Below are 23,016 nucleotides of genomic sequence, written 5' to 3'. Positions count from 1 at the left end.
CAGATGTGAGCCATTAAGCCAGCTAAAACACACATTGAATAGAAGTCTCCCACATCGTGGCTGTTTAGTAAATACCGTGTGCTGAGTAGTGAATGTGTTGCTAGATACAGACTGTGCGCACTCAGAAATTCAGGAAAAACCCAGGGATGCTGTGAACATAGGATGGGATAAGGAAATGAGGAGGATTCTCATAGATTCACAGTGTAATTGGTAACACACATTTTATTGATTTAACTAATTGAATTATCTGTCTGTTACAAAATAATCATGCTCCCTGTTTGCTGGTAGGTGTGTAAACTGCCACTATTTCTATTGTGTTCTCTTGTGCAATCGTTTACAGCTTTTTCTGATCCTTGACAGATTCCATTGGCAGAATCCACTTAACCTGTGTTTGCAGTAGCTCATTGATGTAAATATTCTTAGTGAACAGTTCTAGACTGCTCCATAAAGTTTTTTTTATGTAGCTGATTTTCCAAATACCAAGCATTTGGAAGGCCAGGTATTAAGCTGTACATAGCTTTAGCTTGATTCAACTTCCCAGGTATTTTGAATATATATTGAAATTGACACAATATGCTAATGACTTTCAATTTAATTACGAGTTTAACTTAATAATTTATAATAAGGATTTTAGTTGTTTTACACACTAAAAAACAAATTTTAAAAGACCTCCATTTTTTTTTTTGTTTTTGTTTTTGTTTTTTTTTTTTGAGACAGGGTTTCTCTGTGTAGCCCTGGCTGTCCTGGAACTCACTCTGTAGACCAGGCTAGCCTTGAACTCAGAAATCCTCCTGCCTCTGCCTCCGCCTCCCAAGTGCTGGGATTAAAGGCGTGCAACACCGCTGCCCGGCAAAGACCTCCATTTTTAAGACAGTACAGCCCTTTATCTATTACCAAGTTCTAGATTTAGAGTGAATTTTTGGGTCTCTGGACTGCGCAGAGACACAGGGCCAGTTCACCAAATCTGTTTCTCACCACGAATTGCAGCCTTGGCTTGGACCTTAGCACTTTGCTGAATATTAGCGGCTGTAGTCTTCTGAGTGCAAAAAATCTTTCCTGTCACGAGCCCGTGATCTGAGCAAGTACTAGAACCATGCTGTCTGGACCCGACTGTACTCTAATCGCATTCCTGCACCGATCTGTTATCTGCTTGTTTCTGCTTGTCCAGCCTAGAGAGTTCTTCCTGGTCCGGGCGCTTCACCTCCACTCCTTCTTACTTGAGTTCCTTTCTTTGCATATTAGAGTCCGATCTTTCCTTTAGGATTAACAGCTCATTCTGACCCTAACTGCCTCTCAAGGCTTCTTTCCTAGTCTAAAAAGAGACTTTTCCTCCTGTTTGGACCTTGAACACTATCCGCTGCATTTTTCCTGCTTTCCCCGCACTGTGTAGTGAGGGATTTCATTTCTGTGGCTCGTTGGCCTTTTGTGTACTCGAGTCCAGAGCTCCCACTCTCAGCAGTATGGCTGAGCATAGTACCCTAAGGAGCCTCGCATTCATCTCCTGGGTTTTCAGCGCAGTTCTAAGCGAGTTGCCTACTTCAAACACCAGTTTACTTATGTGTAGCAAGATTTGGCTTCTTTTTTTGTCCTAATGTGAGAAGTTATTTTTTTTTCTGAAACTTTAGTGAACTCAGTATCACGTCGTGCACATTTAACAAGTAGATTTCTAGACTCATTTTACTAGAAAAAAAAAAAAAGAAACGTCATATTTGATGTCTGCACGTCATTCATAAGGCTTGCCTTGGGCAGTTCATTTCATGAAGCTCTGCCCTGCAGAGCTTTTAGGTTAGCAAAGATTCCAGAAAACATCCAAGCTATCCTGGACCATAGGGCTTCTTCCTGACAACCGCTCTGCTCTCAGAATGTGCATCCAGACGGTGGAAGAGCCCTTGTTTTGTGGGTCTTGTGACACTGCAGTACCTGGAAGCTCAAGACAGCAAAGTGGTTCTGTGACTAAAGTATTACGTAACATGTGAACTTGGAGGAGTGTGGAATGCTTAAGTCAATTCATATTGGGCTTATTTTATTTTATTTTTTGGAATTGAGAATAATGTATTTCAGTACTGAAAGCAATGCAAAAGTGATGCACGAAATATCTGTTGCACAACAGTGTGGGAACTTATGAGCTTTAATCCTCTTATCTATTTTAGGACTTTCTGGGACAAGTGTTTTGTACATTGGGGGAGATTGTTGGTTCTCAGGGAAGCCGTCTGGAAAAGCCAATAGTGTAAGTACTTTTTAATTCAGACAGTGACATGTCATCTCTGGCCTTTTCTATGTTGGCAGGTTGGAACTCATGAATATATATGGTTGTAGAACAAAAGAGAGTTTTACATGTTTTTAATTGGGATTTTCTCTTCCAGGGACTGATTTTGACATTTTAATAAAGAATGGTCAGCTGCCATACATTATGCAAAAAAAATTAAAAAATAAAAAAAGCCTAGATGATGAATTGATCAGATTTGAAGTGAAATGTACTTTATATTGCTACATTTAATACTTTTATGGAAAACAGAACATTCCTTTAAGTCAGGAAGTATGCATAGCAGTACTTCCAAACCATTTGTTCAATAAGTGCACGTTCGAGTATTGAGATTTTAATAGTTAATTGCTACATTTTAATAGTTAATTTCCTGGGGATGCAAGCAATCTGTTCATTCCAGTAGAGTACCAGTGGCAAACCAAAGAAGTGATTGCCAGTGAACCAATGAGTTTATCACGCTTACAGAATCAGGGGCCAGTGGTGGTACTGACAGATTGCCAGAGATGCCCAAACAGCTGAGCCAATGAGAAGTCCCACCTCAGCATGAGACTTCTGAATGCTGTACCAGGCCCTGTGTGTCCAGCCCCTCCTGAGACCACCTGCAGCTGGAATAGCTGTGTGTGTCGCTTGTGGGGCCAGGTGAAGGGGCTGGAGTCTCAAGTGAAGGTCAGATTACATTTATCGTGGTCCCTCCTTCCATGAGGAAAGAGCAACCAGCCAGATTATGTGTCTGAATTGAAGAGGCTATCAGGCACCCCCTGCACACCCCCATCATCCCCAGCGCCCAGTAATTAATTCCATAATTGTTTCTATCTGTAAGAGCTAGTGGAGGAAGCAGTGTATGGTTCTGATCAATTCATTTATCTTATTTCTAATAATCAGGAGATCTAGGAAAAAAAAATGTTCAAAACCTGAGAACTAGCCATGAAGCCTAAACTTTAGGAAAAATTTAACCCCTGTTGTGCTGATTCTCAAACTCACAAAATAAATAAGTCAAAGTGGTCTGTTCTTCTTTAGCCTCAGGTACATGAAAACACTCCATATTTCTCATGTTTCTGCATAAAATTTAACTCCATGTGTATGTCAGTGTCATACAAAACCTCTTAGCTAATAAACTAGGGGATCTATTCACTGTGACCTCTTTTATTTACTATGATTTTAATATGAAATCATTGCCAAATATCAGTGTGAGGATTTTGATTTAGCTATCCCCGTTAAATATTCCCATTATGAATAATTCATTTCTATCTAGTTATAGGACTTTAGTGCTTAGTAGTAAGATGTATTTATTCTCACTTTAGTATGTTCAATAAAGCCAGGCATGGTGCTTAAGGGGGGAGGGGGATTGCCAATGATTAAGGCTAGCCTAGGGTACATCGTAATAGTGCTCCAGGCTAGCCTAGGATATGTTAATGACAGCGTTCCTGACTAGCCTAGGGTATACAAAGAGAGTGCTCCAGACTAGCCTAGGATACATATTGAGAATGTTCCAGGCTAACTTGGGTATAATGTGAGATTCTTTTACAAAATAATACCAACAAATATGTGGATGAGCAGTTAGCTGTAAAGTAAGGTTCAAAGGAAGTGGCATTAAGTGCCTTTAATTGTTCTACCATTTTCTAGCCAAATGACTCTTAACATTCATCAGGGTTCCTAGAATAGCATGGATCTAACTTTACTTTTTCAATCAAATAAAAACAAAACAAAACAAAACAAAAAACAAAAACCCATTATATCCTCTGCTATCTTAAATATATCTTTAATATTTTTCAAGAGAAAGCATACACAGTAAAGTATCAAGTTTTCATTTCAGATAAGAGAATTAGGAATGGTGTTTTTATAAACTAGTAATCATATTTTTAAGTTGGTGATATTATTGGAAAATATTTAACTGCTTTAATTTCCTCCATTAAAGGTAACCGTAATTCCAATTTTAAAACATACTTTAATTGCAAAGCATTTTCATTAATTCTTAGACATCTTTTTTTCCTTCTTTTTTTTTTTTAAAGATTTATTTATTATATGTAAGTACACTGTAGCTGTTTTCAGATGTGCCGGAAGAAGGCGTCAGATCTCTTTATGGATGGTTGTGAGCTACCATGTGGTTGCTGGGATTTGAACTCAGGACCTTTGGAAGAGCAGTCAGTGCTCTTAACCACTGAGCCACCTCTCCAGCCCCTTAGACATCTTCTTAAAACTGAGATTATTATATTCATTGGGGTATGTAATGCCTAGCATAGCATCAGATTATACCCTTGGTTCAGCTGACTTGAAATTCTCATTTGAAGAGACCAACAAATGTCATTTCATGCTAAGAGGTAACAGGAGGTAGGGTAATGATTGGAACATGATTCGGATATAGAAAGATAGCTATTGAGGAGCTGTTGAGTTGGATTGGTTTTGCAGAGTTGTCCATTGGGTTTGCTGAGTGGTGCTGAGACGGGACAGCTAATAAGGCAGGGCCTTGGAACCATTGATACAATAAGTATGGCTTTTGATCATTGTGCTTTATGGGATTTTGAAAATGTAGACAACTTTGTTGTTTTGATGTTGTATGTATGTTACCGAAAACAATACGGTTTACTCAAATGTCTAAGTATACATATTTCCTTGCTGAACAGTTTTCTCAGGCAAGCACTCAGAAAATGTTGCCACGACAGGCTTCTTGTTTGAGTGTGAGAATCTGAGAGTTTTCTAAGAAAATGGGCCAGGCAACAAGCACCAGTAGAAATGGGTAATGAAGTCCAAAATTTGAATATCACAAAGACTGGTCGCAAAAGAAAGAAGACTGAAAGACCCCCAGAACTGGGGAGATCCTTACTCAAGTCTCAGGATGACGGGACCACCCAATGACTCACGAGAGACCGAACTTGCTGCAATCACATGAGGTTTATTGGGGATAGGCCTGTACTGGGGTCAATCTCGTGACCATGCTGGCCAGAGTTCGACGCCGAACACAAGAAGTGAGGGGTATTTAAGGAAAAATCGTAAGCTGGGGGTGGGGAGAGGGTTACCAAGGAAACGGAACATAAAAACAGTGGAAAATTTCAGAGGGACCCAACCCAAGGTATTCAGTTAGGGAGGGAAACATATTCATTTTAAGACAGGGTGGAGAGTCTCATAAACCATTAGGCCTTCATTCCTAGTTCTGCCCTCATTGTGGATCATTCAGGAGGGGCAGGTATCGGGAACCAGAGCCCTGAGGCTCTGAGTTAGCCAAGTTCCTGGAACTACCTATTTCTCTTTTTTGGCTTGATACAGGTTTTCCATGCCCCCTTTTAGGTAAAGGCCACACATTATACATACATTTCTATTCAATGCCCTCATTTTAAATTCTAAGATTCTCCAGCCTTTCAAAGACAAGAAATAAAATGGTAGAAATTTCAGGAAGGTAGTGTGTGAGGTGAATTGAAGGTGTTAAGTATGGTGGGGGAGCTGAGACACAGTCAGTCAACAGAGAGGAAAAGTCACATTGGATTAGCTTGCTAGTGGAATGCTGCTTACACTAGGTTTTGTCAGAGAGGTACCAGATGACACACTCAATTCTGTGGGCTCAGTCATTGTTCACTCAGGTGAACAAGGGATTAGAATAATTCTAGGTAGTCACGGGTCCTTCTGCTCAAAAATAGGCTAGCTTTCCTTAAAATCTAGAGACGCGTGTGTCTAGAGGGTACGAATAGATCGGAAACACGTTCCAAGGGCTAAAGTTGAAGTTCAGGGTCTTCCGGTAATGATGCAGCTTCTGGACAGACAAACATTTTACCCTATTACCTCAGCTTCAAAGGAAAGTTTTCTTGTTTGAAAAAGTGCAGCCGTATTGAGAAAGCCAGGGACATACCTTTCCTCAGAGCTCTTTGGGCGGCCTGTACTGTCAAGACATTCCCCACCGGAGCTGGCCCTTCCGCATCCTCTCCCAGGTTCGTACCCATCCTTGCTGATCCAATGACATCATTTCCATGTATTTTACCATTTCCCATGAGTCCATCTAACAGGAAAAACAAATCTCCTAGAAATGGTAAAGGTTGGGGATTGTGGTAGACATGTAGAAGAGACTTGCTGTGCACGGAAGGACAAAGGCAAGAAAATATTAATCAATACAAAGTCAGAAAGGTGCTTCTCTGATAGGAAGTTCAGCGACTCACAGCTCTGAAAGAGAACACATCTCATCATGCGGTAAATAAAACTGGAATTTACAAAGTGTGCCACAGATGATGTGGTTCACACAGGAGATCACAGACTCCTAAGAAATGAAGTGTCTGTTCTTCACTGTCCCCTCTCTGTTGGACCAGCACCCTCACCGGGCAGCCACTCAAAATAGACAATATGTCAGGCTGTTCTTCAAGGCTAGGGTTAGAGATGGGGTCTGTGCATTCTCCTGCTTGCAGGCGGCTCCTTTGCAATTGTGTGAGGGGCTCTGGCCGTCTTCCCTGTGCTGCTGAACACACACTTTTGAAATGCAGCAAAAAGTACCTCCTGAGGTAGGAAATACTCCCACAGCCAACAAAATTGATTCATCCTGAATTTTAAAATTCTTCCTGTGTCTCATGTGTTATTTATCTTAAATTGCATTATCCAAATGGTTTAACATTTATTTACTAGTTCATTTAGATCAGAGACTTAACTTCTGGTTTCCCATTTATATTCTAAGTTATTCAAAGTACCCTCTTGTTCTCTTCCCTCTAAATGGCCTGGTTTGTATGCTGATAACATGTTCAGAGGACTCTTTGCCAGCTTCCAAATTGCAGCTAAATACCATTACTTCATGAGACAAGCACTTTGAAAGGAATAATAACTGTAAAAGTTGGGGATTTAGAAAAGACAAAGTAGCGTTCTAAATTATTCATTAATCAAACCTTTGACAACCAAGCCAGGCTTGTCACAAAGGCAGCAGGGGCTACTTGTATGTAGCCACGCATCTTTTTGAATAATCATAATTTGAATTTCAACGTAACTATTGTATTTCTGAGCTTTAGTTATGGCCATCATTGAAAGTCTTTGGCTCTTTTTATTTTTTATATAAAAAATGATTCTTTGAAAAATAGTCTCTAAGAACTAAAGTGAAGTGATTTGGTATTCAGAACTTTTGCTTTCATTTTATTAGCGGTTCGGCATTTTTGCAGCTCCTGGAAAGTCTGTTTTTGTTGGATAGGCTATATTCTTCCACCAAATATTTATTACCGTGCATTTTTGGTGATGCGCTGTTTGCTTGTCTGCAGCCTTTGCTGGGTCTCCGTGGCCCTTCTCATTAGCAGTTAATTAGCAATTAATTAGCAGCCCTACCACTCAGCTTCCTGGTTGGTTGTTGTTTCTTTGCTTGTTTTTATGCCATTAGATTGGACCCAACTTTCTCCCTAATGGTCTCAGAGCCTTCTTTCCTCTCTGTAAGTTTGGTGATGGACTCAGCAGTCTCAAAAAACACTAGAGTCGACTCCCGTTTAAGAATGATCCCTGTCATCTTCTATGGGGAAAGAATGGATTATGTTCCCCAAGCAATAGACTTTCTGGTTTCAGCCCAGGCACAGGTACATCGGCATAAGGACGTGGGACCGGAAGGTATGGGTCAGTGGCCGAAAGCAGGTCCTCTCTCTGGAAGGGAAAGGGAGTCCTTGTGGTAATTAATGTTCCCGTTGCCGTTTAGCTGAAGAAGTAGAAGGGGATAGTTCTGGAAAGCAGTGGATTGTGGGATGGTTCTGGAAAGCAGTGGACTGTGGTCTAGGCAGGAGGTTATAGGGTGAAGGATGGCAAGTGAGCTGTGGAGGGCCCAGGGTGGGACCCTGAGGCACGTGGTACTTGAAGAACAGACTGAGGCTATTCGAAGGACACAGGATTCTTAGTCGCTGCATAGGTCACCACGAGGAAGGATGGGTAAAGGACAAAGCTGACAGGAAGCTGAGGGACAGGAAAGCCAAGACAGAGAGGGCCTGGCAGCACCTGAAGTTCAGCTTGTCAGGGTTGGCATGTTGATCTGACTCCAGTGAGAGCTCATCTAAGTGTTGTCTGTGACTACCTGTGGAGAACACCTTTCCCTGTAAGAGGAGGAAGAAGGGGAGGAGGAGGAGAGGCGAGGGAGGGAGGGGCGGAGGAGGGGGGGGCTAAAACAAGGACGGCTTGTCTAGAAGGTGAATTTTGAAAAATTTAGATATTATTGTGTAATTTTCTGCATGTTAAAATGTAGCCAGCTTTGAAATAGTTTGGGCTGTAAAATTATCTCAAACATGTCTGTGACTATATTATTTGATGGAAGTGATTTGAATGAGAGTAGGCCTCACAGGCTCATGTATTTGAATTCTTGGTCCCCACTGATAGAGTTCTTTGGAAAAGATTAGGAGGTGTGGCCTCGTTGGAAAAAGTATGTCACTAGGGGCGGGGTTTGAGTTTCAAAATTCTATGACATTCCCCAGTGTCTGTCAGTTTCCATCTCCTTCTCTGTCCCCATCTCCGTCTCTCTCTCTCTCTCTCTCTCTCTCTCTCTCTCTCTCTCTCTCTCTCTCTCTCTCTCTCTCTCTCTCTCTCTCTGTATCTGTCTCTCTCTCTTGTGGAAAAGATTTAAACTCTCAGCTATTCCTTCTATGTCATGCCTGTCTGGCTTCTGCCATGCTTCCCACCATGAATGTCATGAGTTCTACTACCCTCTAGAACCATGAGCCCCAAGTTAAAGACTTCCTTTTATAAATGACTTTGGTCATGATGTCTTTTAACAGTACTAAAGAAGTAACCAAGATGCTGACTATAAGCTGAACAAACTTGTCCAATGTTGTTATACTCTGTAATTTACTTTGGTGGCCCATAAAGTGTACTAGAATCAGAGCTGGTAAGTCTCAGCTCTTCTATGAGCATGATACATAATTTCATGTTTCTACATCATCATCATTATCTTACCATCACTACAGTAAACTCCTGAGGAAATAAATACTGAACTCCTCTGTCAAAGTTCCATTCTGAGATCAATTGGCTAAATTGCTTTGGTTTGTACAAAGGCAGACGATTGTGTCAGGAATGCAGAGCCCTTTCATGGATAGCTGACAAACGAAAGAAAGAGAGGAAGGTTGCAAGGCTCCACTCTCCTCCTGAAGACAGACAGGGATAACCTAAAGACCCTTAGTAGGCCCCACTTTCTCATCTGCGCCCCCTAAAGACCAAGCCTTCTAAACTAGCAGACTTTGAGCAGGCCAGATCTTGACTGTCACATATTATAATTTTACTGCTGTGGGTTACATTAGTGACAAGAACAGTTAATTTGGCACAGAGGAAAGTATACAGCCATTGTGAGGGAAGGTGGTGTAGCTAAGCTTTGGAGGTAATCAGAACTGGGTTTCACAATTTCTCAGGTTTGTAATTTGAGCAAATTGCTTTAAATTCCTTGCTTCCAGTTCCTATTTTGAAATACCCTAATAATACACTTTTAGGATAGTTATTGAAAGAAACAGCCATACATTGTGTGGTAAATTTGTCTTGGAGAACACTGGGTTCAATAAACACTAAATTAGTGGTTACTGTTCATACCTTTATTAAAAGTATCCAGTAGCCTTTAGCAGAGAAGTCGTAAGTCAAATCGGTTAATCTCTCCCCTCTACCTTCTTCTCTTTTCTCTCTCCCTTACTTTTGTCGTTTTCCTCCGTGTTAAGATAGACATTCAGCAAATTTAAGGAAAGGACAATAGGAAATCAAACTTGATTTTATTATGGAAATTGTTATCTTAAGTATTAAAGTCATTTTGTCTGGTTGTAATGTGTGCCTGAATGTCAAATTGAGGCAATGAGATGAGTTCCACTTTTTGTTATTTGTGTTTTAGAGAACAATTTGGTTGCTGTTAAGTGTCCCATAGTGTCAGATGGATGTTATGGTCTTACACAGTTCCAAAGAAAACCAGTCTCCAGTGTGGTATCATTTAAGAACCTTTGTGTTTGCATTGATCCCGTGGATGCATGTACATGTTAGTAATATTCATGTGTGGCACAGTCTAAGATCCCCTGGGAAGAGGGACTCTGAGAATGACTGATAAGTTATCTTAGTCACAGTACTTAATGTAGAAGGGCCTATGCACTCTGGGCAGCTCCATACCTTGTGTTGGGGCCTTGGGCTGTATAGATACAGAAAGGGGAATGGGAAATACATACAAGCATGCAGTAAGGCATTGCACTGTGCATGTATTTTGACCAGTGGCTTTGAGTTCCTGCTGCCTTAAATTCTGTACCATGGTGGGTTCTAATCCTCTCTGTGAGCATAATAGACTCTTTCTCCCTTAAGTTGCTTTGGTCAGAATACTTTATCAGGGCAACAGAAGAAACTAAGACAATGTTATTCAATATATTAAAAAATTAATGCATTTCAGAGGGACATTAGATGCAGTAGCTGCATAGAGTAAACAGAAAACCTGTCTTCTTTTGGGGTGCAGAGTGGCAAATTCTACTACCAACTCCTTAAATGTCTGCCACAAGTTTGTGAACCTCATGTATGACAGAAGGTGAATACTTAGCCGAAGCAGTTTCTTCTCCTCATTTTTCTATATAAATTCTGGATAGAACTCCGCAAGTATAGCTGCTGAGTTCCAAGAAGCAAGGCCTTCATAGCAGGATGTGTACGGCAGCCTTTGGCTCAGCTCTCCCTGCTATTCCAAGATTCTAGCAGCTACAGCTAGAATCATCTGCATAGTTCATCTGCATACAGAGCCGTGTATGCAGATGAACTCTCCTGGATGGAAAGGTGCAGAAAACACGTGGTGACTCATGCAAAATGTGGACAAAAAATGAATTTACTTGCATCAAATGGCTCTGAATGTCACCATCAGAGACAAATCCGAGAACGGTTAGTCTGTCATTCTGCAGAGATGTGGCATTTCCTTCAATCATATAAGGCTTGACTGTAACTCCTGCAGGCCTTCTGATATGAGAAAAATGAAATAATGTCCACCATACTGAGCAAATAGTACACTGGTGAGAGTTTTTCTTTCTCTGTTAGATAAAATATGGGTTTGATAAATGTCTTAGGGATTTTTATAAAATACTAGTTGACCTAAAAAACTTTATTGGAAACTAATTAAGGTGAAGAAACTATTTGAACCATGGGTGAATGGTGCAAATTCATAGACTTTCCTGATCTTGCTGAGTTCCCCCACTTATAAACTAAATAAATAGCTACAATCCTGTCTCTATAAGTGGGAATTAGGTTAGATTAGACTGGTGTGTATAGGCCGTTTTTAGTGGTATCAATTTCATCAGAAAGGTGGAAGAGATTTCTGGAGTTTTGATGTTCAGAGAGGTTCATTCACCTTGGTCTGGAAACTGATTATGGTTTGTTAGCAAAACCATAGTTCAAACCAGGCTAAGTCCTGTGAGTTTGGTTGGTGGACTTTGTATATTTAGCCTTCACTGGGGTGCACTGTCACTCTAGGAATCAATAGAGTCATAGGATGTCAGTCTCTGAGAATCCACTCCAGGAAGTAAAAACCTTCAATATTCCAGAAAACCCTTTGCTTTGAGAATAGGATTGATCCCACTCTCTGTAATCAAAGGAGCAGAGCAATTGGATCCCAATTCAGATTGAGTCAGCGCCATGCAGGGCTCCAAACCACAGATAACTGCTTAGCAAACTGGCTTTTCCAAGGGAAATCCCTTCAAGGCATGCCTTCAGTCCTTCGCACAAACGCGTTCAGTTGTAGTTTTATAAATAAGCATGCAGTTTGTACTTGACAGCATTGGCCCCTCTGAGCCATCCACTCCCCCCTCGTGTACTATCTTTGATTACTTGCTTGTTTGCTTTAAGTTCTTTACTGTCTTTTCTTAAGTGCAGAAATCTAAACTCTGAATAAAACATGACAGCAGAGAAGTCAATTATGGTGCTTCTTAGGATTCTTCATTCTTAAGTGAAGCAGGGCACGCAGCTCGCTGGGGCAAAACAAGAGCATGCTTTTAGCACAGCACTTTCCCATCTCATCCCCAAAGAACAACTGCAAAAGCCTTAAAAAGAGAACCTCAACCCCTGCGATTACACAGACCTGTGTGTCTTAGGAAGAAGAGTAATTTGATATATGTTTATTAAAGAGAATAATTAGAGTGATAGTCACATTTATATGCCTTTTTTTAGTTAAGTATTTACTTTGTTTTATATTCTGTGGTGCTGTGGATTAAATTCAGGGTCTGGTCCATGCTAGGAAAATGCTGTACCAGAGATCAACACCTCTAGTGTCTCTTGTGCATGTAAAAGCCTTGCATTTGCTTCTCAGGAATTACAATGCCATTTTTAGATCATATTTGGTTCCAATATTAAATTTGTAGTATGAGAAAAGAGTTTCTTGATGTAGACAACAGTTCAAAATTTAAACGAATGCTTTACTTTCAGTTGTCAGGTATATGATACATTTTAAAAGTGAAAATTATTATTATTTTCGCTTTGATAACCAATTTACTCTAATTTTTGGATCTGCAATTTTGTTGGTAATACAGTATATTGCAGGGAAAGATACATGTCTGACAATCGAGTTAAATCCATCACTACTTTTAACACGTTGCATTTGTATAGCTCTTCTGGCAGTGATGTATTTCCCCCTATTAATTACACATCTAAGAAGTACTGATTCACAGAAAGTACGCTTCTTTTCTCTCACGTGCTCTCACCCATTAGACTTTTATGAGGATGTACTCTTGTGCTTGTCTAGAAGGCCTTCAGAGCTCACTGAGCCACGAGTAGGTCGTGCCACTGGTCCCTCTGGCATATTCCACCCATACCTACTCGTTCTGTCTTAGACAGGGTTCCATTGCTGCGAACACACACCACGACCAAGGCAACTCTTATAAAGGACGACATTTAATTAGGGCTGGCTTACAGTTTAGGTCTGTTGTCCTCATGGTAGGAAGCATGGCAGCATCCAGGCAGACATGGTGCTGGCGGAGCCTAGAGTTAGAAAGGCAGCTGCAAAAGACTCGCCTCCGCAGGGGGAGGTGCTCCTCCATCCTGGGCAGACCTTGAGCACTAGGAGTCCTCAATGCCCACCCCCATAGTGACACATTTCCTCCAACAGGGCTATACCTATTCTAACAGGGTCACACCTCTTAATAGTGTCACTCTCTGTGGGCCAAGCCTCAGACACATGAGTCTAGGAGGGCCAAACCTCTTCAAATCACTACATGTACTGACCAGTACGTGCTTTGTGACCGACCTCTGCGTTCTGTCCCAAAGTTCAGGTACACTGAGCATAGCAACAGCAGCATTGCGTATGCCGCGTCCTCTAGTTCCTTCCTCATAGGCGCTCCTGAGCTCACTGAGGCCAGCCCTATTTTACCAGTAATTATAACAATTTTGAATTTGCACGTATTAGTCTCTTGAGTCACACTGGTATCTAGTTGGATGCCACTTAAGTTTCCATGTATTTCAAAGGAAATTAGGAAATAGAAATTAGATTTATTCCAGTTTTTTTCCAAACCAGGAGAGAACACCCCACCCCCAGCGCCTGTCTCCCCCAGTTTTTCTCCATTTTGCTTGTGGCAGTGCTACAGTTTTATAGAAGAGAAGAGGCAAGAGCCAGGAAATATGCAGGGCAGGTGTCCTGTAATCGGCTCTCAGAATGGTGGGAAGCCTTTTCCTGTAAGACGGGCTGGTGGCCTGGTGAAAGTTTGAACATACTAATGGTGTGTGTGTGTGTGTGTGTGTGTGTGTGTGTGTGTGCAGTTGTACACAAGTCTGTGGGTATAGGCATATGTGTGCATATGTGGAGAGAGGCCAGGGACAGCCAATGTTTTAATCTATCTTTGCCTTAGTCACTTGAGAAAAGGTCTCTCACTGAAACTTGAGTTAAGTTTCGAAACCAACAAGTTGAAGTGCTTCTCCTGTCACCGCAGCAGGTACAAGAGGCCATACTCGGCTTTTACATGGGGGCTGACATTGGAACTCAGACCTTCACGCTTAGCCAGAAAGTATTCTTACCCGCTGAGCCATCCCTCCAGCCTGGAAAGTTTTAATCTTCTGGGCTTCTTTGTTTTACTGTCCTTGTTTGGTAATCTCACTGGCAGGGAATCAAGGTCACATAGCAGGAAAAGGCTGAAAAACTTGCCTAGAATGTCACAATCCTTATCTTATCGGGGCTTCAACAGAGGGTCAAGGTGACAAGGTGAGGTTTAATGATTCTGTGGCTCACTCTGCCCGTCCCCTTCCACTTCTGTCTAGTTAGAACCTCTGGTTTCATTTGTCTTCTGTCCCTGGCCCCACCTTCCTTGAGGCACTAGGACCCTTCTCTAAGCAGCCTGTCTGTCCCTGCAGCATTCGGTTCAGAGCATAGTGTGTAGCACTAGGGCGGATAGGGCAGATTTGCCTAGCTCAAATCACACCCTTACCTCAAAAACAAAACAAAACAAAACAAAAACTAAAAACCAAAAAACAAAGGAAGTTTATTCTGGAGCCAGGTAAGAATGGTTGTGGCCCAGAAGTACAGATGCATGTCACCCCCAATTCCATGTTCCCAAATGGTAACAGCTTTATACAGTTTCTATAGTAACAGAACAGAGTGACAATAAAATCAAGGCACTTTTGCAATATATTAGTGGAAGCACCAGATAGGCTGGTTACAGCCAGACTGGGAGATCTGTTAGAGGCTTCAAATGTTATCTGATGGCATCCTTAGCCTGAGGGCTGCCAGAAGTTCATTTCAAAAGGATTTATCTGATAGTCAGGGGATGTTAGGTAAGACTCTTGAGGTGGGGGAAAGAGTGGAATGACTTATAAAGTGACCTGGGGGGAGGGGAGAGAATTTGGCTCCAGGCCTGGAATATTGCAAGTATCTATGACCACTGAAGTTCTAATTAGCTCATGCGCCTTGTAAAATCGTTCAGTTTCAAGGCCACCATTCCTACACACAGGGCTGTGATGGTCGTGGTCACATTTCACTGTTCTGTCATAAATATTCTTTCATATTTCGTGCTCATCTTTCCCACGTCTTCCTCCCTGAACCAAATGTCAGCTTCTACTGTTCCTTCCTGTCCCACTGTGCTAAGAGCTTTACATGCGTTAAACGGTGTGGACTTTTGCATCCAGTAACTACTGTACAAGTGCATTGTGTATATTCATCATAGATAGTATTGTGACACAGGAAGAGACATCAGACAAGTTTGTAATATACACTGAGCATTTATATCTTCCTCACAATGCAGATGATGGGGGTAGGGCTGGAGATATGTAGGACTCAACATTTCCTACTTCAGTCCCACATTTGGAATTAACAGACACGTTTTAAACAAATCATGTGAACACATAATAAAACTATAATGACCTGAACATTTGACCTGTGCGTTGTTTGATTTGGTTTGGCTTTTATTGTTTTATCACCTCATTGCCTTGATTTGTCAAGCGAATAAACTAAGTTTCACTGGGATTAGGCAACTTACTCCAGGTAACAGTTGATTTTAAACTGAAGTGGTGATGCTATTTTACATGTCTGAAGGGGAAATTTGCATAGGTTATCGTGAATTGACTACAGTGTACTCAGTTCTAATCATATGGACCCGTGGAAGCAGAAGAGAGAGGCGGAAGATGAAGTCAGAGATGCTTATGTGGGAGGTCAGCTATTCCAAACATGAGGGTAAGGCCCAACCTGCTGGCCTGACAGGCTGCTTCAGCTATGAGGAACTGTAAACAGGGTGTCCACCCACCCCTGCTCAGAATTTGATCTACAGTAAATAATATTTTAAATCTCTATGTTGATTGGAATTCGTAATAAAAGCAACAGGAAACGAAAGCATAGTTTGTTAGCTAGAAGTGTGACTATTATAATAAGTTAGTTGCTTGGTAGGAGGTGAAGAATTGGAGCCTTTTGAAGAAAAACAACAAAACCCTTAGATCCTTTTGAACAGATTTAGTGAGTTGAGAACCTCTCATTCTGCTCAAACAACAGAAAGAGCTCAGAGAAGGCTCAGTTCAGTTTCAGGCAAGCTCAGAGAAGGCTCAGTTTCAGGCAAGTGTAGGCAAGGAGGTTTGGATGTGCACCTCCAGATAAAACCTCAGGACGATCGGGATAATCCCAATAAAAAGCCATACAAGAGGTTTCTGGAAGACACTCGCTCTGGGACTGTTAGGTCACTCAGTTATCTCATCCACAGCCAAAATATGAAGGTGACTCATCTAGGAAGGGTCTGGGCAGGGACCTCGTGCCTCTGACATAGCAGGAGAGCCACCAAGATTTTCAGCAAACAGAAACACCACTGGTAAGGAAAGACAGGGCCAACAAGTGAGGTAGCCTTCCAAGTCCCGTGGGCCAGAAAATGGTGCAAGCACGTGCTGTGTTACATAGAAAAGAAAGAATGGTCTAGTGGCTGAGCTGTAGGATTGAGGTCTATTTACCTTCGGTTTCCACTAGGAACATGTGTGCAGACCTTTAAAGATGATACTTAGCCTTTCCAGAGAGAGGGCTATTTCACTTCCCTCTTATGTGGGGATATTTAAACCTTGGGATTCACAATAGAAAGGAAAACAAGGGATTAAAACAATTAGCGCTGTTATCAGGTGTGGTGGCACAGGTCTGCAGCCCCAGCAGAGGGGAAATGAAGAGAGGAGGGTCAGGGGTTTAAACACTTTGACAGGTACATAGTGACTTTGAGGTTTAGCCCTAGCCATGTCTCAAAAGACAAAGAGGCAAAAAAAAAGAAAAAAGAAAAAAAAAACTATAAGAAAAAGGGATGTTAAAAATGATAGATGCCGTATGGACCACCCTGACACGTATGCAATTCACTTCATGGGGAGTGAAGACATGGGCAGCTTCCTTTACACACAGAGATACGTTTGTTGGAGGAAGTTGGAGTGGTCTTCCTCAAAAGATTTTTGCCAATTGGAAGAAAGTACAGAACAGTTTTGGAGTGAATATAATTTATATTGATACTAGTGCAAGTTGAAATGCTCATTTCCTCACATTTTTCCCCCAGTGAAGATAAGAAGACTCCAGTTGGTCGCACACATACTGTGACTATCAGGAATGAGTTGTACTTTTAGGGATACAAACCATCCTTGGGCTGAGTCTACCTGTGTAGTTCATAGGGCACACAGAAAGACCTTGGCTGCCTGGTTTGTCAGAGGACACACCTGTTTTTCTGGAGAATCAGCAAGGTTTCCTTGTAGTTTGCTTGTAGATAGAAAACCGTGTAGATCAGCCACATCTCAAAATAGCTGATGCAATTACTTTTAAAAAAGAAAATGTTTCTTTTGTCACACAACTTCAATCTTAGGTCTTGGTACTAGGCCTTTGGCAACAAGAGACAATGCATGTGGTGTGTTTATAAAAAAGAAAACAAAACAAAAACAAAAACCCTTTACCTCTAACCTACATCTCACCAGCTAGGAGGCAAAGGAGATTAGAAGGGAAATTGGTCCCCCTATCCTTCTTGAATATGAACTCTCCATGGCCTTTACTCTCTCCCCACCTTCCCATTCTAAAAGCACTTCCCAGTGGTGACCCCCATAGATCAACACTTGGACTTTGGGAAACATCTCTTCAAGCCATAGCAGGAGACACATAACACATACAAATCCCATGTATTCCCAGTTGGTATTGCTCTCTGTGTCTTTAAAAGTATGTGAGCATAAATAGAACTGTAGAGATTTCAGTTTCAGTGGAGATTTTATTTTGATGAATTAGCTTTTATATTTTATCCTTGATTACAAATATTGAGCACTTGGTACACAGAGCTCTTAAACTGTGGGTTGACAAGAACTTTGTGTCGTTTTGCTCTTATAAAACTTACTCAGAAAGAAAAAAACATAAAAACTGTTTTTTTCAAACTATGTAGGGATGATTGTATGCTAATTCTCATGGTTCCAACTTTAATAGTACATAACAGATAGTCCTGGAATAAACACAATATAGGGGACTTCATTGAAGGGTCTCAGCAGTCGGAAGCAAAATAGTTGCAAGGGACAAGCTGTAGTATGTCTACTTGGGAATGAGCAGATAGGACAAGGACAATGAATAAGCATTGATGAATGGAAGGAGAGATGCCACGAACCAGGGTTTCTGTTGTATGGATGCATAGACATTACAAGAGAAAGCTTTATCATATTGCATTATGTTACGTGTATGTTAGAGGCCTGACATGTTGCCCGTGATGTTAAGAAATTGTCTTTGTTAGGAAATATGGGTCTGAGGACAAACTAAAGGGTGAGGCTGGAAGTGTACTCTGTTAGGGAGGAACTCAATAATAGTAGTAGGCTCTTTATATGGTTATATGAAATAAAGCTGTATTGATCAATATAATTCCTTAACATAAATCTAAATGGGCTAACTATGATTTTATTGTTGTAGAGGAATTCCAGGCAGGAAATGTGGGACAATCATACTAACAGCAGAGGAGCTGAACTGCTGCAGGGTAAGCAAATATCTGCTTTGTTTAAAATTATTTTCATTTACAAATATTTTACTGGTTTTAGAGAATTCCATATAATGTACTTTGATCATCCTCCCTCCCTCCATTTCACATTCCCTTCTTTAGACACCCAATTTGATGTCCACTTTAAAACTAAAAACAAAAACAAATCAAGAAAGGCATCCAGTCCAATCTGTGCTGTTATTCTTTGAGTTATGTGGCCATTCACTGGAGGGTGGCGGACCTACCAGCAGCCACACTATTAAAGAAAAGCGACTGTCCGCAACCCAGCAGTGATGCATTAGCCATAGCTCCTCGCTAGGGGGGAGACTTTGTATCTATTTTCTGTCTCTAAGCTGGGACTTTCTCTGACTTAAGCTTGTGTGAGTCATGTGTGTGCTGTCACAACTAATGTGAGTTCATAGGTGAAGCTGGCCTGTTCTGTCCAGAAAACTGACCTTGTTGTCATGTACCACCGCTGGTTCAGGTTCTTGTCTACTCTAGAAGTGTCTGGAACGGGTTCTAGATGAAAGGGCCTTGAATCCAATCAGAGTAGTTGGTTATACCCACAACATTTGTGCCACTATTGGCCTTAGCCTATCTCACAGGCAGGTCACTGTTGTATATCACAGGGTTTGTAGCTGGGTGGATGGTTACCTTTCTCATCTGGTAGCGTACAAAGTACCTTCCAGTATCCTGGATGCTAATCACTAGGGGTGAAATCTCTAGTTTGGCACCAGCTCAATTTCTCCATGTTCAAAAGTTGTCTTCGGTAATAGAGCTTATCATCCATACCCGGAGAGCAGCCAGTAGCCTTGGAAGTAGCTTGTGATGTTTGGGGGTTTCCAGAGAGGCCCTTTGGTCAACAGCTCAATTAGTGGTAACCCATTCCTGACATGGGTAGTTTCATTTGGTGGCATAAGATGTCCAGTTTGGGCATTGTCTCTCCCGTCATTTGGAGATTCCACTTGTGTTTCTTTCATATACCTGTGTATGTTAGGGAGTTTCTTTAGGAGCACATTTCCATGTGGCCCTTCAAGGAGTATTTAGCATTAGATGTTTCTCCCTGTGTTCTTTGCCTTATCCCTCCCTTTCATCACCTTCTAAATCCTCCTTCTCCAGTTTCTTGCCTCTCTCTTCATAAATATATATTCCATTTCTCCTTCCACAGGAGATCCCTCCTAGCCCCTTAATATGTACCTAACCTTCATGGTTATATTAACTGTAGCAAACATATTAAAAATGTAAAAGCTAAACATGCAGTATTTTTTGTTTTATGTCTGTGCTACTTTACCTAGGATGATATTTTCTGAGTCCATCTATTTACCTGAAAATTTCATAATTTCATTAATAATAGCTGAATAACATCCCTTTGTATATATGTGATGTTTTTATAATCCATGCAGCAGCTGATGGATATCTAGGCTGTTTCCAATTTCTGTCTATTATGAATGGAGCAGCAATGGATGAACAAGTGTCTCTGTAGTAGGATATAAATCTTTTTGTTTATTCTCCAAAGATAAGTATAGCTAGATCTTGAGATAGATCCTTTCCCAGATTGTGAAGTCTTGCCACATCAATTTTCTCAGTGTCTATAAAAGTCGGCATCACCTTATCAATGAATAAACGTCACTCTTTGCCTACATCCTTGCCAGCATGAGCTGCCATTTGTCATCTCTCTCCCTCTCTCTCTCTCTCTCTCTCTCTCTCTCTCTCTCTCTCTCTCTCTCTCTGTCTCTCTTTAAATCTTGACCATTCTGAACAAGATAAGACAAAGCCTCAAGGCAGTTTTAATTTGTGTTTTCCTGATGGTCTGGAACATTCCTTAGTTGTTTCTTGGCCATCTAGATTATACTATCTTCCCCACCTTCCCTTCTGTCAGATTCAAGGTATCTAGCCTTCCATAGAAGTCTCTGATGCACTCAGAGTTGAGTTTTGTGCAGGCTGATGAATATGGATATATTTGCCTTCTTATGCAGCTCGTCATCCCGTTTCTCCAGCAGGACTTGTTGAAGATGCTCTCTTTAAATCCAGTGTGTACTTCTGGCTTATTTATCAAATATCAAGTGTCCCTAGACTTGTGAATTTCTAGATGGATCTTAAGGTTCACTGATCAACACGTCTGGTTTTTTTTTTGAGGATAGATAGCTCTGTACTACAACTTGAAATCTGGATGATACTACGCAACAGGTCTTTTTCTTTGGTTTTAATCTTTTAGAATGTGTTAGTTATCCTGGGATTGAGTTTGTTTGTTTGCTTGCTTGCTTATTTATTTATTATTTATGTGTGTGTGTGTTTTAGTATGAAACTAAAAGTAGTCCTTTCAATTTCTAAGAAGAATTGTGTTGGAATTTTGATGGAAGTTACATTGAAGTTGTATTTGTTTTTATTAGGATGGTCATCTTTTCAGTGTTAATCATACTGATCCCTGAGCATGGGTATCTTTCCATAGTCTAATGGCTTCAAAATGTTTTAAAATATTAAGGTTTTTTTTTTCTTTACATGAGTCATTCACTTGCTTGGTTAGAATTATCTATCCCAAAATATTTTTTACTATTGAGCTGATTTTGAAAGGCACTGCTTCTTTGATGAAAATATTTATCAGCTGTAGGAGTTTCCCAGTGGAATTTTTAGGGTCACTTATGTATGCTATCAAATCATCTGCAAGTAAAGATACTTTTACTTCTTCCTTTACTTTGGGAATCCCTTTGATCTACTTTAGTCATGTTATGGTTCTAGCTAAGGTTTCACGTACCATGTTGGAGAGGTGTGGAAAGTGGACATCTTTATCTCCTGGTTTGGTGAGAGTTCCTCTAGAGTTCCTTCTGTTTTAGGTTGATGTTAGCTGTGGGCTTGATGTAAATTGCCTTTTTTAGGTTGAGGTATGTTCCTTGCATCATAGTCTCTTCAGGGTTTTTATCAGGAAGGTATGGTGGGTCTTTTTCAAAGATTTTTTTTTTCTTTTCTCCTGTAAATTTAGTGTCCAATGACTTTCAGTCTATTTGTGTGGCAGATTATGGGAGTATGTCTAATGATTTACATATGTTGAATCATCTTTGGGACTTATCAATTTCATCCTACTGAACAATCTTTTTGACGTGTTCTTGAATTTGCTTTGCAACTACTACCTATCTCCATTATAGTTTATTGAGTTTATGACTTTCTTTTCTTCTTTTTTTCTCTTTCTTTTTCTTTCTTTTTTGGTTGCATCTCTGAGTGGTCGAGGTATCAGGCTAATAGTGGCCTCATAAAAATAATTAGGAAATGTTCCATCAGCTTATGTTGTGAAGTGAGTTGAGCAGTATTGGCAATGAATTCTTATTTGAATATCTGGTAGAATTCCTCACTAAATTCATTTGGCTCTGGAATTTTTTTTTTTTTTTTGGTTGAGAGACTTTAATGGAAATGACTTTCAATTTCACTAGTGTTTGAGTCTGTTTAAATATGATTAAATTTGACAGGTTGTGTACATCAAGAACTTCATCTGTTTCTTCTGTCTTAATGATCCTCTGTATTTCTACAGTATATATGGTAATGTCTTGCTTATCATCTCTAATTTTACTAACTTGGTTCTTCTCTCTGTGTCTTTTAGTTAATTTGACTAAGGGTTTGTCAATTTTGTTATTTTCTCAAAGAACCAACTCTTTATTGATTCTTCATATTTTTAGTCGTGTTTGTTTGTGTTTGCTTGTTTGTTTTGTTTCTATTTCATTAATTTCAGCCCCTTGTTTGCCATCTACTTCTTTGTGGTGTTATTTCTTCTTGTTCTAGAGCTTTCAGGTATGCTGCTAAATTACTAGATGAGATCTTCCCAATTTTGACATAAAATTTTGACATAAGCACTTAGTGCTATGAACTTGTCTTTTAGAACTGCCTTAGTCATCTCTCATAGGTTTGGGTATAGGCATTGCTCAAATTTGGTGTTATTTTGTAATCTTTATCTTTCTCCATCTATTGTGATCAATAGTTTTGGTGAATATAGTAATCTGGGATGACAGTTTTGATCTCCCAGAGTTTGTAGAAGATCCATCCTGGTCATTGTGATTTTCAGAGTCTCCACTGAGAAACTGACTGTTATCCTAACTGACCTGCTTTCATATATTCTTTGGTCTTTTCCCTTGCAGCTTTTAATACCTTTTCTTTGATCTGTGCATTTAGTGGTTTGATTATTATGTGTTTGGGGACATTTCCTTTTCTAGTTCTCTCTACTTGGTATTCTGTCTGCTTCTTGTACCTTGATAGCCACCTTCTTCTTTGGGATAGAAAACTTTTATTCTATAATTTTGTTGAAAATATTTTTCTGTGCATTTGACCTGTGTTTCTTGTCATTTCTCTTATTATTCATAGATTTGGTATTAGTGTCATACATAGATTTCCTGAATTTTTTTGGACCTGGATAATTTTAGATTTAACACT

General features: G+C 40.4%; 1 protein-coding gene across 2 annotated transcripts in view; it reads left to right on the top strand.

The window, feature by feature from the left end:
* Positions 1–23,016, top strand: part of Cpne8 (copine 8) — a 176,744-nt gene that overhangs the window by 69,708 nt on the left and 84,020 nt on the right. Inside the window, exons 6-7 of one of the 2 annotated variants that reach the window (XM_031353136.1) lie at positions 2,151–2,227; positions 18,540–18,603. In XM_031353136.1, coding sequence (XP_031208996.1) covers positions 2,151–2,227; positions 18,540–18,603 — 141 coding nt within the window. The remainder of the gene's footprint in view (positions 1–2,150; positions 2,228–18,539; positions 18,604–23,016) is intronic. The other variant, XM_031353145.1, reaches the window with a different exon arrangement.

Source organism: Mastomys coucha, unplaced genomic scaffold, assembly GCF_008632895.1.
Source record: "Mastomys coucha isolate ucsf_1 unplaced genomic scaffold, UCSF_Mcou_1 pScaffold11, whole genome shotgun sequence".
Taxonomy (NCBI): domain Eukaryota; kingdom Metazoa; phylum Chordata; class Mammalia; order Rodentia; family Muridae; genus Mastomys; species Mastomys coucha.
This window is presented reverse-complemented; position numbering and strand designations above follow the sequence as displayed.